We start from the raw sequence: 15,954 nt of genomic DNA, 5'->3' as shown, positions 1-15,954 counted from the left end.
TTGGCTTGTTTAATTTATGCTATTTCCATGGTTTCCCTTCAAAAAAAAAAAAAACTAAAGTCATTGTTCAGTGTTACATGTTCGTTGGTATAAAAATGTATTCATATACTACAATTGTTTCATACAGTATTATATTTGGGGGTATAAAATTTTACTTCTATGGTACTTATATAAAAGAGACATATTGAAGCCTCCTCATAACCAGACACATTAGTTAATCCTAATTATAAACTCGTACGGATCATACCAACTCGTGAACTAAAGATTTCATGTTCCGGCCAAAAACCTGAATGATCATTTCATACTCCTTGAATTATTGCCGATAAATGCATAGCTTTAAGCTCGGAGCAGCTCATCCTATCAGCACATATAGACAAAACTTTGATAGGGCAACTGCGGTTTAGAATTTGAACGAGGCTAAACCCTTCGGAAAAAATACACCAAAGCTATGCATATCACTGAATCCTAACAATAGTATAAACAAAAAAGAAAAAAATAGGAAGCACAATTTACACAATAAACCAGCAAATTTCCAGTCTTCAGATGGTTGATCTCTATCACTTCTTTTTCCTGGCAGAAGATCCTGATCCACGACCACCTTTCTTTCCTGATCCTGGGTCGGCAGCACCTCCCTTGCCTCTTCCTGCCGAGGCCTTTTGCGGCTTTTTGGTGCCAGAGCTTCCAGCACCTTTCAAGTCCACTTGAACTTGAATCCCTAGAGACCAACCAACCAATTAAAGATATAGATTTAAAAATCCAAGCCCATATAGTGAGCTAGCCAAGAAAATTACAACTGACCTTTAGCATGGTTACTCTCGAGATCCAGCTTGAGTTTTTTCGCACCATTAGCATCCTCTGGAAGAGATGACAAGCAAATGACATTTCATATTAAATACGAAGTAAACATTAAAAGAGTTCGACCGTGCATGAAACATGTCATAGCAGGACTTGTAAGCAAGACCTGCTTATTAAAGATTGACATTTCATTCTCAACTATCACAAGTCCTTGTAACATAGATACAAAAACTCTTTATGGACAAAGCCAAACCAAGATGAGGGAATAAAAGGCCCGAAGGCGATTCAGGACAGACTATTGTTGTAGCATGTCCCTAGGAACTTGCAGAATACATTGCAGAATTTCAAGATTGTGGATCAAAGCTTGTTTATGGACAAGTAAAACAACTCTACGTGACATTTAGAATTGAAATTTTTGAGCAGATAAAAGAACACAAAAATACTGATTCAAACTATTAAGAGACGGAGGATCAGGGCTAAAAGTGTAATCGGACTCCAACTCATCAAGTCACTTGGAAAACTTACACACACGAGAAAAAGAAGCAAAAAAGATATTCAGATTTAAGAAAATCCTTTTATTGATATTCGCAAGCATGGGTAGCAAAGAAAGGTGTAAGCTTACTCAAACCTTCTGCATCTTCAGTGTCCTCTTCCTCATTTTCCTCATTGATATCACCATTTACCTCTCCAATTTCATCCACCGGCTCCAGGATAGCAGCAATCCTCTTTTTAGGAGCCTTTTTCAAACCAGGAAGGGTGATCATGTCTGCTGTTCGCACCACGCGCAAACTGCTACCTTCTTTATATCCCTTTGTTAAAGCAGATTTTACTGCTGGTGGTATACCATCAGTTGGTGTAGGGTGTCCCTAACAAAGTACAAATCAAAATTTGTGAGAAATTCTAAACAGCAGAGTAAGAAACAGTATTGTAGCAGGTAGAATACCTGAAATTTCGACAACTCCATAAGCGTGTCATAATCTTCCATGCTTAATGAGTAAGTATCCATGAATTCAACTACTTCTTTTACAGCTTCCTCCTGTGAATAAATAATAGGAAAACATAGCTGTAAACTGCTAATTACAAGATTATTATGTCCAAATAAAAAAAATATAGAACTGCCAGTTGCAAGTTTGCAACTGACAGTATAAATAGCATTGGGAAATCGAACATAAAATGCTCAAGTGTTTAAAAAGATCCTAACCTTAGGAAGAGTCCGAAGTGGTTCAGTTAGTTTTTTAGAAAGAAGTGTAAGGAAATCAGTTCGTAAAGTTCCCCTGCATATCATTAAATAAGATAGCTATTATACATATGCTGTCAGCATAATCAAGGAAAACAAGGAAAGCTTTCAAATGCAATGCAGTATATTAGAAAATAAAGATCAAATGAAACAAACAGCAAAAAAGACTTTGTCATTTAAGGTAGGTGACAAGGTAAATCAGAAAAGTAATCAAGCATTTTCTTCATTATTCCCTTCTTTGTACAGGAGCACAAAACCATAACAATAAGACTTGTTTCACAAATTCACAGTAAACACAAATCAAAAGATTTGAAGTAGAGAAATGCAGAATATACGATGAATTTGGCAATGAAACCACTAAAATCTTCTCCGCATCACAGGAATTCAGATAATAGACAGGCTATTACATGAAAGAAGCATTTGCATGTAATTGCAAAAAGCCTGTTGTGCCGATTGCAAACTGCTGCCATGAAATCAAACTAAGCCTGATATTTAAACCATTGCTTGATAAAATCTGAATGATCTATTCAATGAACAGCCACATCAGTCTCCATAGGCCATAGCATGTGTTTAGAAATTACATAGGACATACATGTCTAACAATGAGTGATAGAATATCTGTTACTGGCAATTATATTAAGGCATCAACATTTTGCAATCAAATGTCAAAGCCTTGTGTGTACTAGTACCAACATAACACAGTACAGAATTCAATTTTCTCGTACAGGACTTAAGTCGTGGAATGCTAACTTCTATTTATTAGGTGTACATACTCAAAATTACTTCAAAATAGTTACTAAATGCAAAGACATACAATTTTTTAAGTCGGTCTACTTACACTGTGGCAGCTACAAGATGGGACAGCCATGCAAATACTTAATGTTACCACAAATGCTACATGACAGCAATTTTATTCTATAATGGCCCATCAACTCCCCCCTTTAAAAATCTGGTACTAATCTTGGGAAAGAAAAACTAAGAGTGAATTACAGTAAAACATGCACTACATGCAATAAATATATACATAGGAAGTGAAAAGGAACCCTGCCATGCACATGCATAATTATATCTTTGATGACCTGACTGACCTCCATATTTAATCATACAAAGATTGAGGATATTTACACTAATCAGACCTACAATAATTCTGGTAAACTCAAGCAAATAACCTTATGTATCTTAATACAATACATTATGAACCACTGGGAAAAAGAAATTATGTTTCCTCATGAACCAATACCGTAATGCTCTTATACAAGAATTCTGCCTCAGTAAACATACAAATATTCATTTTTAAAATGACAAGCTGACCACCACATGATTCACTTTACAGATTCAATAACAGAATAATACTCTTAACAAAAATTAATAAAAATATGATAAGTATAGCCCTTAAATTAAGTATTAGATGATACCATGCAACACAATACTAGAAATCAACACCCTTCCCTAAAAGTGTAATAGTATGTGTCCAGCTGCTGCACAAGAACCATCTAGAAGATTTAACACATGGAAGGGTTTACCACTTCAACCTACCTTCCCATATATGAATCACTAGAAGCAAGCATATGGACGTGAAGATCCTCCAAAATCCTCAAATTCTTTCCCATAGTTGAATTCTTCCCAAGCCAACCACCAAACCTGTTGAAATTTCTTTCACCCTGCAAACTTCAGGTCAGTCTCTAGCACATATGACTGAAGCAGTTACATGTAACAAGGTGTCCAGCTAGATTATCACAAAGTAATAGGAAAATTATGTCATTAAATGAGTTTTCACTGTCATCTAAAGAAGGCCCATGGAAAAACACAAAAGAAAATAAAGCTATCAACATAAATATGCAGGCTGTTTAACCTTGGAACCAGATTAAGAGGAAAGTTCAAGCTAAATAGATATAGTCAGTTGTCAAGTTTTTCCGATCAAAGAAGAGAATGAATATTTGGTGAGTTACATCTCCTTAAACTTACTGGAGTTAAACACAACTTAAACCCCAATGGGACGTTAGTACAAGGCTATGTTACTCGAAACACAGCATTTTAACCACCATAGTCAGGTCAATACCATCCAAAACCAGTCCAGATATTAAATTTGAATCAAATATGTTGGGTGGCACATGGGTACGTCACAAGGAAACGAGAAAAATCCAATTAATGACAAGACTCATTATTAATAGAAAATAAGATGTTGAGGCTTTTAGTTGTGGGAGGCAGGCAAATTGAAGGCAGCGGTCTGCGATCCAGCCAACTTACTTCCAGAGACGACCGTTGTTCAGTCATAGTAGTTTCTGTCAGGTGGATGAGGCAGTTATTTTATCTCATCTCATGCAGTTGAATTCTCTTTTTCACCTTTGTGTACTGTCTCTCTCAACATGTGGCATTTTCTTTCTTATTAACCTGTTTAGGCTTTAGGCCTACAGTAGCTTCTCATTCTATATTTCTATTTGACCCAAATACTCCCAAGGTACTATATGGAAGTTGTCTATCATCTATAATGTATTTCAATCATGACTTGTAAGAGGCATTGAGGCCCTAATCAAGAGAAAAGGGTCTCAAGATTTTGCCTGCCAGTGGTAATGCAACAGCAAAGGCGAAATTCCACAGTATAAAGTACATGCACAAAGGTAGGTAAAATTCCAAAAAAAAAAAAAAAAAAAAAAAAAAAAAAAAAAAAAGAAGGTAGAAGTAAACATATACCGGCATAAATATCTCTCTTTGTCCATGCATCAATGAGGCCCTAATAGAGAGAAAAGGGATAAAAGAGGAAAAACATAATTTAGAATTAGAGGAGAAGAAATAGAGGGATTCTATTCAAAGAACATATTTTCCCCCAACCAACATATAATATAACGATTTCAGAGCACATACGGTAGTATGCAGGAAGCAACACAGCTGCTTTGAGAGAGCTGCCACTGCCTATATCTCCTTATTTGTACATTAATAATATCTCCATCAGCAATTGACTCAGCAACACGGGCAAGAGAGCTCATTCTTTTCATCCCACTATCATCTTTCCCTATAGAACTCGGCCGATAATTAATATAATTTTCCTGTCACACATAGGCCACCAATGAGTGCAGAAATAAACACAAGTTCACACATAAGCAATCAATTATTTATTTACACTAGTCAATCAATAAAATTGAGAGTTTCCGAGCATCTACAATTCGCAAGCTATTAAGTGTAACCATATGTCCACAATAGCAAATTCCTTCCATAATTAAAACAGATTCATATGCAATATAAGCAATTCCAGTGTACGTAACATCCAGTGAGATGAGAAAAATACCAGTTAATTAATTCAGAAAGAGAAGAGCAGACCTGGATAAGAAGAGGAACCAGATCAAGGTCACTCATGCTCAGGTCAATCCGTTCATCCATCCTCAACTTCCCACCATTGTAACCAAACAACCTACAAGATAATGCAATAAGCAGCTTATTAAACTACTTTAAAAGATGCAAAATAACCTGACAATCAAGCTCTCACTCTCCCCCAAAGTGGACTGTGACAGATATTTAAAAGGGCATATAGAATGCAGTTCATTTTTCAAATTGTTCTATGTTAAATAAGTACCCACTAATAATAACAATAACAATAATAATAATTTTGTTTTCCTTATAGGGGTGTGTCAAAAGAAGTTCTTGTTTTAAATTTATTTCCTCAATACCCTCATCAAAAGATTCAGTCTTTGCCAGGAAGTCCCATAAACCCTTGGAGGTAAAAACAAGCCAGGAAGAGCTGCCGATTTATCCTCCAATATAATTCATCACCATATGCCCACTCATGGAACCAAAAGTCCAAAATTACCATCCGAGTGTATATCAAGGTAAATGTAATAGATTCTAAAAGAAGAGTATAAGATTATAGGCAACAGATCAACACATGGGGTATGTATGGATTTCTCCCCCGATTCCAACTACGAACATCCATAAGAAACAGAGACAACAATAAATGAAACATAGAAACAGAGAAATTTTAATAGTTCCAATTTCCAAACAACAAATTCCAAGAGCTGCAGATTTTCAGGAGCTACTCATTGCCTCAATCTCCATATTATTACCATTCAACTTTTTCACGCATAGCAATATCATTGGTCATTGGGTATCAAGGACTCAAGGTTATGTCCTATTTCTAAGAAACTTTGAAAATCAAAAACACAAGAGATCCCAAGGAGAAACAATTTCTTTGAAAGATCACCAATTTGTTCACCCTCCAGGATCCTCAAAGTCACAAAATCATTTTTTCTTTCTAAAACCTCTGTAAATAAACTAAACTAACTTTATTACCCTCTTATTTTTCTTCTTCTGTTAATAAAAATAACAATACTGGACTTCTTACCCAAAAAGATTTTTCATTTCTAAGTTTCCTAATTGTATGCATCTCCAAATATCTTCGTTTATACATTTCCAATTCCTGTTGCCATGTCACCTTGCATTTACACACAAGCTAGCTAATCGAGAAAAAAGAAAGAAAATTGCTACATACTTATCAACAGCAGTAAATGGTGAAATGTCTTCATCTTTAGCATTGCTAAGAAGGCGCTGCCTAATATCATCATATCTGATAACTGACATGGATAAGCTCATATATTGCAGCTGGTTCACGGCCATGCGCATATCTCCATTACACCTCTCTGCCAGCTCTTCCAAAGCAATCTGAACATACAAATTCAGATCACACAAACCAGTTGGCCATCCTACTCTTTAGACAAAGGGGAATCAAACATGGAAGCAAGAATAAGAAAAGAGACGAGAAATTAAAACGGAGAGAAGGCAGCAAGCACCTCGTTCACTTGAATCCCTTCTGCATTAGCAATCTGCAGCAACCTCTTTGCCATCTGTGTATAGCAATATATTTATAAGAAAATTTCTTTTATAAGCACAATTCTACAATTAATTAAATGTCTTATGAATGCAACATGACAAAAGTACAATGAAATTTAAATCTCTTCATCACGTGCTATAAAGAAAATCTCTATGCTATGTTATTATTAAAGATTTTGATATAGCAGTCAAATGAATAAGGCATAACCTATTGGGGATCATAACACTACCCCCTTGTTTAAAAAAAAATGAATAAGGATTTTGTAAGGACTTTAAATCCTCGTTTGTATACTCAAATCTTTATTTGTTAGTGTTATTCTCATTATTAAAACCCTGTCTCATTTCACATAGAATAAGGGGCATGAGAAATTACATCATCCCTGACTAATATATTATAACTCCAAGAACTTGAAAGAAAAAACTAAATTTCAGGATAATTACTTCAATATGCTCACAAGATGAAGTTCTCCATACTTTTCAGGATTTATAAACTATCACCCAGCAGCTATCCAGCTATAAGCAAACCATTGCTTGTTAAAAAGAGGGGTTAAAATTTTGCAGGCAAAACCTCAAACATAAAATATAGTTAAAGTTTGTTGCTTATATGATTACTATAAAGACCACATAACATAATAAGTTACTAAAAAGGCCCAACCATAAACTGCCAGTGTGCCACATACAAACTAATCATACCTGCTGTTTTGTGGGCTTCCGGAAATTATACAGAGAACAATAGTTTACTAGACTTTTCAGCTTCTGACTGTAGCGGTCATTACAAATACAGATAATTGGAACTTTGGAGATCTTGATGCTAGCAATTAGGTCCGCAACCCCACCTCGATCACCCGCAGACATGCCATCAACTTCATCCATAATAAGAACTGTCTTGGGGTGCTTTAACCTAGAATTTGATTCAAATTAACTAATAGGAGAATATACATCACATAAATGAGTTAACCTAATGTGCAAAACTAACCTATCCAGGTCACCAAGGGATTTATTGCTAATAAGCTCCTTCACAGAATTTGCAGTACTTCCACCAATTCCCTTGCCAATTTGGGAATCTGCCTTTCCACGATTGTCACTGGCATTAACCTAAAAGCATAAGAATGACAGAAGAGACGGTTACAAAATTCCAACATTTACATATGATAATGATTTAACTGATGATGATGGTATCACCTCTATTATCTCATATTTCAGCATTTTACTAACTAACTTTGCTGAGGTAGTTTTCCCAATGCCAGGAGTTCCACTCATTAAGACAGCCTTTTTCTCAGCAGAATTGCTTTCCCTTTTCCTCTTTCCTTTATTATGCAAAAATTGCTCATCCCAATGTGATAACCAATCATGAAGATCTTTAACCTACAGCATGCAACGACAGAGACTATTTGTCATTCTGAATTTCTACAGAAGGATGGAGAGGATGTGGAATAATGAACCAGTGCAATCAACAAGGGCATACAAGCTTTTGATTGCCAATTATATCATTTGGAACTTTGGGCTTGTATTTCTCGGTCCATGTCAAGGAAGGACCTTGCTTTGACAAATCCTTTTTCTTAGCAGGTGTTGAAGACTTGGGAGCCTGACTGTTGGCAGAAGAGCTTCCCACATCAGCTTCTGCAACAAATAAAACGCAAAAGGTTCATATCAGAGTTGTTAAAATGATCAACATACAAATAATGGAGATAACGTATATAATAGTAGACAGGAAAAGACCAATGGTTTGATGCCAAAGTACATGGAAACATATGAATAAGTATACTTTTGCTCCATTGTTCCTAATTAATATTGCTTAGACTTGGATAAGATTATGGCAAATCTCCTCTTCACACACTTTCTGACACAAATTGAATTAATAATGTTCTTCATCTTAGATAAATCAACATAATCTTCCCATAATACTATGGAGTCCTTCAACATGCAGTTGTCATAGTCAGGTACAGATTGTAAAATTGCATATGAATCAGGTCTTAATGCAATTGCTTTTTCAACAAGCAGCACTTGGCTCACTAAGAATCAAGTAAAATTCCATTGTGAGAGCATGGGTTTCAAAACTAGAGGCTCCATGTTACAGGGGTTGATCTTATTTTCTTTGTTGGGGTGTGTGTGTGTGTGTGTGTGTGTGTGTGGTGGGGGGAGAGGAGAGGGGCTATAGAGAAGTGTCCTGCCCTACCACATCAGCCCATTACATGATTTCTGTAAGCTTCATGGTTAGATGCAAAAAACTAGGGCTGCTAAAATCATTATTGGTAGCCTTAATTACAATATTCAGCGTCAAATCTCCTTTGACATGACAGACTACAAACATACGATATGACATGCCCTTGCCCAATAAAAAAATAAATAAATAAATAAAAGTTTCATGGCATAATCCAAGATGTAATCAAAAGCACAGCCTACAGGACAAGAAAGTGAAAATCGAATATAAGTTAAAAAAGAGTTCTCATGCATACTTTTCACAACCACATTCTGCTGATTTTTCTTTGCAGATGATGACCGAGTGCTTTCAGATGGTTTCTTTGAATTGCATTGGTCACGTGTTTTTGATTTTTTTGACTTTTGGATCATATCAAACAAACCATCCTCTGTAAGAAAGGGTGTTCTGCATACAAAGTAAGACCCTAGTAAGAAGTCATAAAAATTGCAAAGGAAGAATCACTGAACAGTATATGAGAGGAAGAATCTAACCCCAATTCTTTCGCCTTTTCAGATTTCCGTCCCCCAATATCATCATCACATAAAAGAAAATTCTGTAAAGTATAGGTTTAGTAAACTGCAAGAATATCTGTTGAGGGCAAAAGATAGTATAACACAAAATATAATGGTCATAGATCAGGGAAAAACCGTCTTCTTGCTAACAGATCCGGTAACACGACCTCCATGTCTCTTGATTAAATCTTCTGCTTCTTCCCTTTCCAAACTATAAGGCAAATATAGAGGTTAGGAGATGTCACTAATACACAATTCTCACAAACTATACAAATTTGGGACAAGACCAATAACCATCCTTTGAGCAAAAATCTTAAAAGATAAAAGATAAGAATCAACCTGTAAAGTGTCCCAAAAATAATAAAAGAAAAAATCAAAAGGCAGAAGGATATATCAAATGAACTATATCTTAAACTCTATACCTGTCAAGTGTCCCAGAAATTACAAAAGTCAACCCAGCTAAACAATCAGGAGAACCTTCAGGAACTTCCTGGCCGAAGAAAAGGACAAAAGCAATAAGAGAAGATGAAGGAGAACACACTTAAAAGTACTGGATACCACCACAGTCACTATATAGGACAGTTATAATGAGAAATCACATGATTAGCATTTTAATACCTTTTCTCCTTTGTGAGGTGGATCTTTCCTCTCACCAAAGTTCATAAATCCGCCCCGTCCACGTCCCCTTCCTCCTGCACCAGCAGCAGTGGCAGGTGCTGCTCCCCTACCACGACCCCTTCCGGCAGATTTGACAGGCGTTGGAGTCTCCTTTTCCTCGTCCATTTCCTCATCACTTTCATCAACAACCACGGTTTTCTTTGCAATACCCCTTCCTGAACTTCCCTTTAGCTTTTTGCTAGGAGTAGCATCAACTGACTTTTTTTTGGAACTAATTGGAGCAAAGTCGTCATCATCATCATCAACATTTTCCTCCTCTAATTTGTGAACCTTCTTCGCAGGTGAAGGTTTGGCAGGCACCTCCATTTTTTGGGTCCCAACTTTCGATTTCTCTTGATCTTTATCAAAGTATTTGCTTGTTTTCCTTCGTGCAGCACTTTCTTGACCTACCTAACTCACAATAACCACAAGCATATAAATTACTACACAACTTTTTTTCACCAAATTCAATCATGAGCAAACAGATTTTTGTCAACACCCTAACCTGAGAAATCGTTATATACACCTAAGGTTATATGTTTGTTCATTTGATGATAAAATGAGCAATAATCATCGAAATGAGCAAAAAATACACTTGGGTGCACCATACACCCGGGTGTATAAAACAATTTCTACCCTAACCTTATAGCGAAACAACAATTTCAAAACCAACTTCTTCGACTAAAATACGATCCCAGAAATCATTCTACCCAACCAAATATAGAAACAGCAGTAGAAAATTCAACACATTAAGCTCATTGAAATAAACAACTAACTAAACCTAAATTCAACAATTTGATAAATTGGCACACTATCATACATAACTGTCAATTAACAAGTATCAATTGACTAACCGCTTTCTGGATTCCAGAAGTAGTGGCTGAAGGTTTTTCAGATACCGGTTTCGCAGCGGCCGGTTTTGCGGCATTGGAATTTTCCTTGTCATGTTTCTTCACGAACCATTTTCTAATATCTGACTGCTTGCAAAAAAACATAATTCCACATTAAAGTAACCCTTTTTTTTATTTTGGCAAACACATTATTGAATTACAAATATACATGATTAAATAAAAAATCGAAACAACATGAACAACACTCACCATGTCTGAAATGCAAGAATTACAAATGAAATTCTATCAAATTGTCCAGCCCCAATTAAATCTGCGCAAAAACAAACAAAACCCCAATACCCTTAATCAGCATTGCAAATTCTATAAAATGCACAATAATCAAATGGGTAAAATTAGAAGGTTTTAGGGTTTAAAGAATCAAGAATTAAAGAATTTCATAAGCATAAAGTATTGACTTCTATTCAACCTTGTTTAGAAAAGCAATGAAATTTAAAGAAATCGTCAAGAAACCATGCGGAATTTAAATGGGTTCAAGAACATAATCAAAGATTAACAGCAAAAACCCTAATTTATGCAAGGGGTTGTATAGGAGAGAGAAACCTGGTGGGAAGCTTTTCCCGCTTCTCTAGTATTCCCTGTGAGCGCCTTGAGCTTTTCTCAGTACACTTGTAACCCCGACACAAAAATTAAAAACTTCTCAAACACATTAGAAAGGGAAATTCTCAATGGTAGCCTTGTTTTTGCTTTTTCTCAATGGTAGCCAATTTTTTTTTCAATTCTCAATGGTAGCCTCAAACTTTTAAAAAGTTACAAACGTAACCTTATTAAGCTTAAAACGTCATTTGCCCGTTAAGTTTAATGATTTGTGGTTACATATGTGTACTAAGGTTAGGTTACCCATATTTTTGGCTCCAAAGTTTCCCTCCAAAACAAATATTTCCTTTATAAAACCCCATTCCTATCCTCTGTTTCTCATATCTCTCTCTTTCTCACCAAACACTTTTCTCTCTCCTGCCAACTTTCTCTCTCCTGCAAATTTCAGTTTGGTGTCAATGGCTGAACAATGGACGAAGATGAAAAGGTGCAACTGCTATCCACCCAAGTACGCAGACATTAGGATATCTGATACAAGAACCAATCCTGGGAGAGCATATTACAAGTGCAACTTATGTGGATATTTTTCGTGGGTTCATGAAGTGGATGAAGCTGTATTCTGAAGCAAAGGAGTTGGGTCAGATGTTCTTGCTGCCATGAAAGATGGGTTGAAGATGTGTGTGAAGATTGTTGTTGTGCTGGTTTTCCTTTTTCTTTTCATGAATATGATGTACTGAATATATGTATGGTTGGGGAAGGGTACTGATTATATGTATGCGTGGTTGAGGGTAGTTAAGGTTGTAAGCATCTCAGTTGATAATTGAATAAAAATGTTGTTTGCTAGTTTACTTCAATTTGCAAATCAATTCTTACCATAAAATAGCAAAAAAAATTGTACTTTTCAGAAGTCTGACCAAAGTTGCCTACAAAATAAAAACAGAGTTATAATGTCATACACATAACTAGGACATCAAAGCTAATAGTGTTCACTTTCAAACAGATACATCACATTTTTGTGAACTTGAGTGGGAATCAAAAAGGCTGGGAAAGCAGCTAATGGGCCAACAGATCTTGACTTTCCTCTTGTGACTGGCTGAGAAGTAGTTGCAGGCTGCTCTTTCTGTTGCTGCTTTGTTTGCTTTTTCTTCTGCTTTGCTGTCAACCCTCCTTTGCAAGTCAACTGATTGTGGCCAAATGCATTGCACTTACTGCAACTGATGGTCTTAGCCCTTTTGCCCTTCCTGTCTTCATCATCAGCCCTTTTTCTCTCTCTACTTGGCCTCCCTATGGCCCTTTTCATAGTTGGTGGCTGAATTGCTGGCATGTTGATGTCTGGCCACTGATCTACATTTGGTATAGATCTAATGCCAGAGCTATATGCTTCCCTGTATTTGCTCACAGAATACCACTCACTTACAAATGAGTGTGGGTCTAGCCTTGCATGAATTATGGCCCTAATTCCATGCTTACATGGTATTCTAGTGAGCTGCCAGACATTACACAAACAAGTGTGTTTGTTTAGGCTCACTGGAAGCACAGACTTACCATCCATTACCTCATACTCTCCTTGACCACACATGTATGGTATGCAAGTCCTGCTGTCTTGACAGAGCTGTTGAATTCTTCTGACAATGTTAGGGCAAATGTCCTGCCTCTCCCAAGTCTCACAAACTTGTCTCCTTGTGGCAATCCTAACCATTGTGTTTCTTCTTATGCCTACAATTATTACAGTCATTGTTAAACATACATATAAATATGGAAAGTGATGTAACTTGATGTATAATGCAATACCTTCAAGTAATGTAAGGACAGGCCTGCATCTGTCTATCCCCAGAGTAGCATTAAAGCTCTCTACAAAATTTGATTTATTGACATCACACTTCAAGTCAGGGTTGAATTTGTGTTTGGTCCACCTCTTTTGTTCACCTAACTTTGAAAACCAAATTCTTCCAGCTGGGTTAACCTTCTGCATTTTTTCCATTGCTTTCCTAAAAGTAAATTCTGAATTTGCCCCAACAGTCCTCCAAAACAAAGAGAATAGCAATGGTCCTGGGAAAGATTTCTTCCAATTTTCACAAAGGTGCTTGCAGCAGTACCTCCTATCAACATCTGACCAAATCTCAGTCAATGCCACATCAATCCCCTGCACATGGTAATGAAGTCAGTTTAAGTGATTACTAAGCAATTATTGCAAACGAAAAATGAATTAAAAAAAGCAATACAAGCTCACCTTCTGCCTATCTGAAATAATACACCAACTATCTCCCCTTCCCAAGTCTTGCAGCAGGTTTTTCAAATGCTAGACAAAGAACATCCAGCTGTCTGAGTCTTCAGCAGTGACAATTGCCCAAGCAAATGGGAACAACTCATTGTTCCCATCCAAAGCTACAGCAGAGAGTAGAACACCTCCATGATTGCCCTTGAGGTGTGCACCATCAACACCTATCTACCCCCCTACACCCTTTCAAACCATCTATGACCCCTTTGAATGCAACAAAAATGGTTTTGAACACTAGTGGCTTCTCAGGCTGTTCTGCTGACTCAACCCATGCACAGTGAGCAGCAGATCCTTGGTTTGTACTCTTTATCATCTCACAGTACTTGGGAAGTAAAGCATAGCTTTCATCATGAGATCCATGAATCTCATTTAAAGCATGTGTTCTCACCCTATAAAGTGTACTCTGGGCCATTTGGACACCATACCTCTGGAAAAGTATAGCATTTAGGGACTTTGCTGATATATCATTGTTGGCCCTCACATAGTCCATCAGTACCCTTGTAGCCCACGCACAGTTCACCATTGGATTATTCACATCTAACCCAGAACAAGTGTGTTCAGCATTTTTAATGGACTTAATTGCCCATGTCATCCCATCAGGTAACTTAGATGAGTGCAGTCTCCACTCACAGCCCATTGCACTGCACTTCACAGTGTACCTGCTGTTTGTTGCCCTATCAACTATGACTGAAAAGCCACTTTGAATACAATAATCCCTCACCACATCCCTCACATGTTGCTTATCAGTAAATAGAAGCCATGGTTTAAGGACTATCTTGCCAAATTCTGCATCTTTGTAAAGCTCACCATTCCTATATAAGTTGATGAAATAATTATCATCATCTTTCCCATCATCAAATATCTCATCATTGAAAGGATCAAAGTTGTCATTTATTCCAAAAGCCCCATCCATCTCATCTTCATCTTCCTCATCATCAACACTCTCATCATCATCATCATCCATCAACAATCCCTCATCATCATCAGGGATGTAATCATCCTCATCATCATCTTCAAACCCTTGTTGCCCATCATCACCTAAATTGACAGTGACCTCCCTTCTCCTTCTACTCCCAACCCCTTGACTAAGACTGTCTCCCCTCAATGACTGAGTTTTCTATTAATATCCCTTTCCTCCTAGCTGTTGTAAGAGGAATCTTCCTCTTAATAGTGGTGAAAGCTTGGGAAGACCTAGTTGACCCTGATGTTTTTCCTTGCTCCCCTATTTCAGGTGTAGGGTTGACTGGAGTAGGAATGACAGAAGGTACAATAGGGTTATCTTGTGTTTGAATTTCAGCATGCTCATTGGGAAGAGGTGGTTGGGTTAGGTGTGCAGGATCAGTGGGTTGAATTTCAGCTAGTGATGACTGGTTAGCATTTTCTGGAACAGGGGTTGGGGCTTTCTTGCCTTGTTTTCTTGGGCTCCTCCTTACTACAAGAACTGGGGGTGTGTGTAATTCAGTATTGGGAATGCGATCTGCAGCAGGTATTTGGGTTTGAGTCTGATTTTGAACCCCAGAATTGTCAATACCCAACCACTGCTCAAAAGTGAACCCAGTACTTCTACCCCTCCCTCTGCTCCCTCTGCCCCCTCTACTTCCTCTCCCTCTGCCCCCTCTGCTACCTCTCCCTACCCCCCTTTCTCCCTCTCCCTGTATCCCCTCTTCCTTTCCCTCTTCTTCCTCTACCTCTTCTAGTACTAGATTCCCTATACATTTCTTTTTCTATTTCTATGTCAGTCATTGTCATGTCAGGGTCAATCTGCATATCACTTAATTGCTGGTGCAAAATTTGATCTTCCCTAGCCTGCATTGTACTTTTCCAAGGTACTAATTTCTTTGTTGGTTCCTTTGGTACAGATTCTACTAATTTCTCAGTTTGATTAGATTCATTGACAGCTTTTCTTGCTTCCTCTGCCCATTCTTCATGCAGTTTTTTTGTTAACCTACTAGTTCTTAAATTAAATGCAGCTTGTGCAATATCTGTTTCACACTCACCATTATCAACCCAAA

General features: G+C 37.2%; 2 protein-coding genes across 4 annotated transcripts; both read right to left on the bottom strand.

Moving 5' to 3' along the window:
• Positions 1–149: 149 nt before the first annotated feature.
• Positions 150–11,746, bottom strand: LOC145562251 (replication factor C subunit 1-like). Of its 3 annotated transcripts, none has more exons than XM_081622465.1 (23): positions 11,537–11,639; positions 11,320–11,380; positions 11,074–11,196; positions 10,181–10,630; positions 9,985–10,052; positions 9,698–9,773; positions 9,542–9,603; positions 9,307–9,455; positions 8,316–8,470; positions 8,033–8,215; positions 7,827–7,945; positions 7,544–7,751; positions 6,811–6,864; positions 6,513–6,682; positions 5,348–5,438; positions 4,895–5,076; positions 4,724–4,763; positions 3,569–3,693; positions 1,997–2,069; positions 1,739–1,831; positions 1,418–1,661; positions 799–855; positions 150–715 (listed from the first exon to the last, which is right to left on the bottom strand). In XM_081622465.1, the coding sequence occupies exons 2-23, from the start codon at positions 11,320–11,322 to the stop codon at positions 558–560; spliced, it is 2,883 nt and encodes a 960-aa protein (XP_081478591.1). In that variant the 5' UTR covers positions 11,323–11,380; positions 11,537–11,639; the 3' UTR covers positions 150–557. The 3 variants fall into 3 exon arrangements, with proteins under 3 accessions (XP_081478591.1, XP_081478590.1, XP_081478593.1); XM_081622464.1 differs by lacking the exon at positions 11,537–11,639 and adding an exon at positions 11,671–11,746 and having other exon boundaries at positions 151–715; XM_081622467.1 differs by lacking the exon at positions 11,537–11,639 and adding an exon at positions 11,671–11,746 and having other exon boundaries at positions 152–715; positions 1,424–1,661.
• An 819-nt stretch (positions 11,747–12,565) lies between these two features.
• Positions 12,566–14,855, bottom strand: LOC145564811 (uncharacterized). The gene is made up of 5 exons (XM_081625003.1): positions 14,115–14,855; positions 13,895–13,963; positions 13,456–13,807; positions 12,669–13,380; positions 12,566–12,587 (listed from the first exon to the last, which is right to left on the bottom strand). The coding sequence occupies exons 1-5, from the start codon at positions 14,853–14,855 to the stop codon at positions 12,566–12,568; spliced, it is 1,896 nt and encodes a 631-aa protein (XP_081481129.1).
• Between the last annotated feature and the right edge of the window lie 1,099 nt (positions 14,856–15,954).

The sequence above is a fragment of the Chenopodium album genome, chromosome 10 (genome assembly GCF_948465745.1).
Source record: "Chenopodium album chromosome 10, dcCheAlbu1.1, whole genome shotgun sequence".
In the NCBI taxonomy this organism is placed as follows: Eukaryota; Viridiplantae; Streptophyta; class Magnoliopsida; order Caryophyllales; family Amaranthaceae; genus Chenopodium; species Chenopodium album.
Note: the sequence above shows the minus strand (reverse complement) of the source record. Positions and strands in the feature narration are given on the sequence as shown.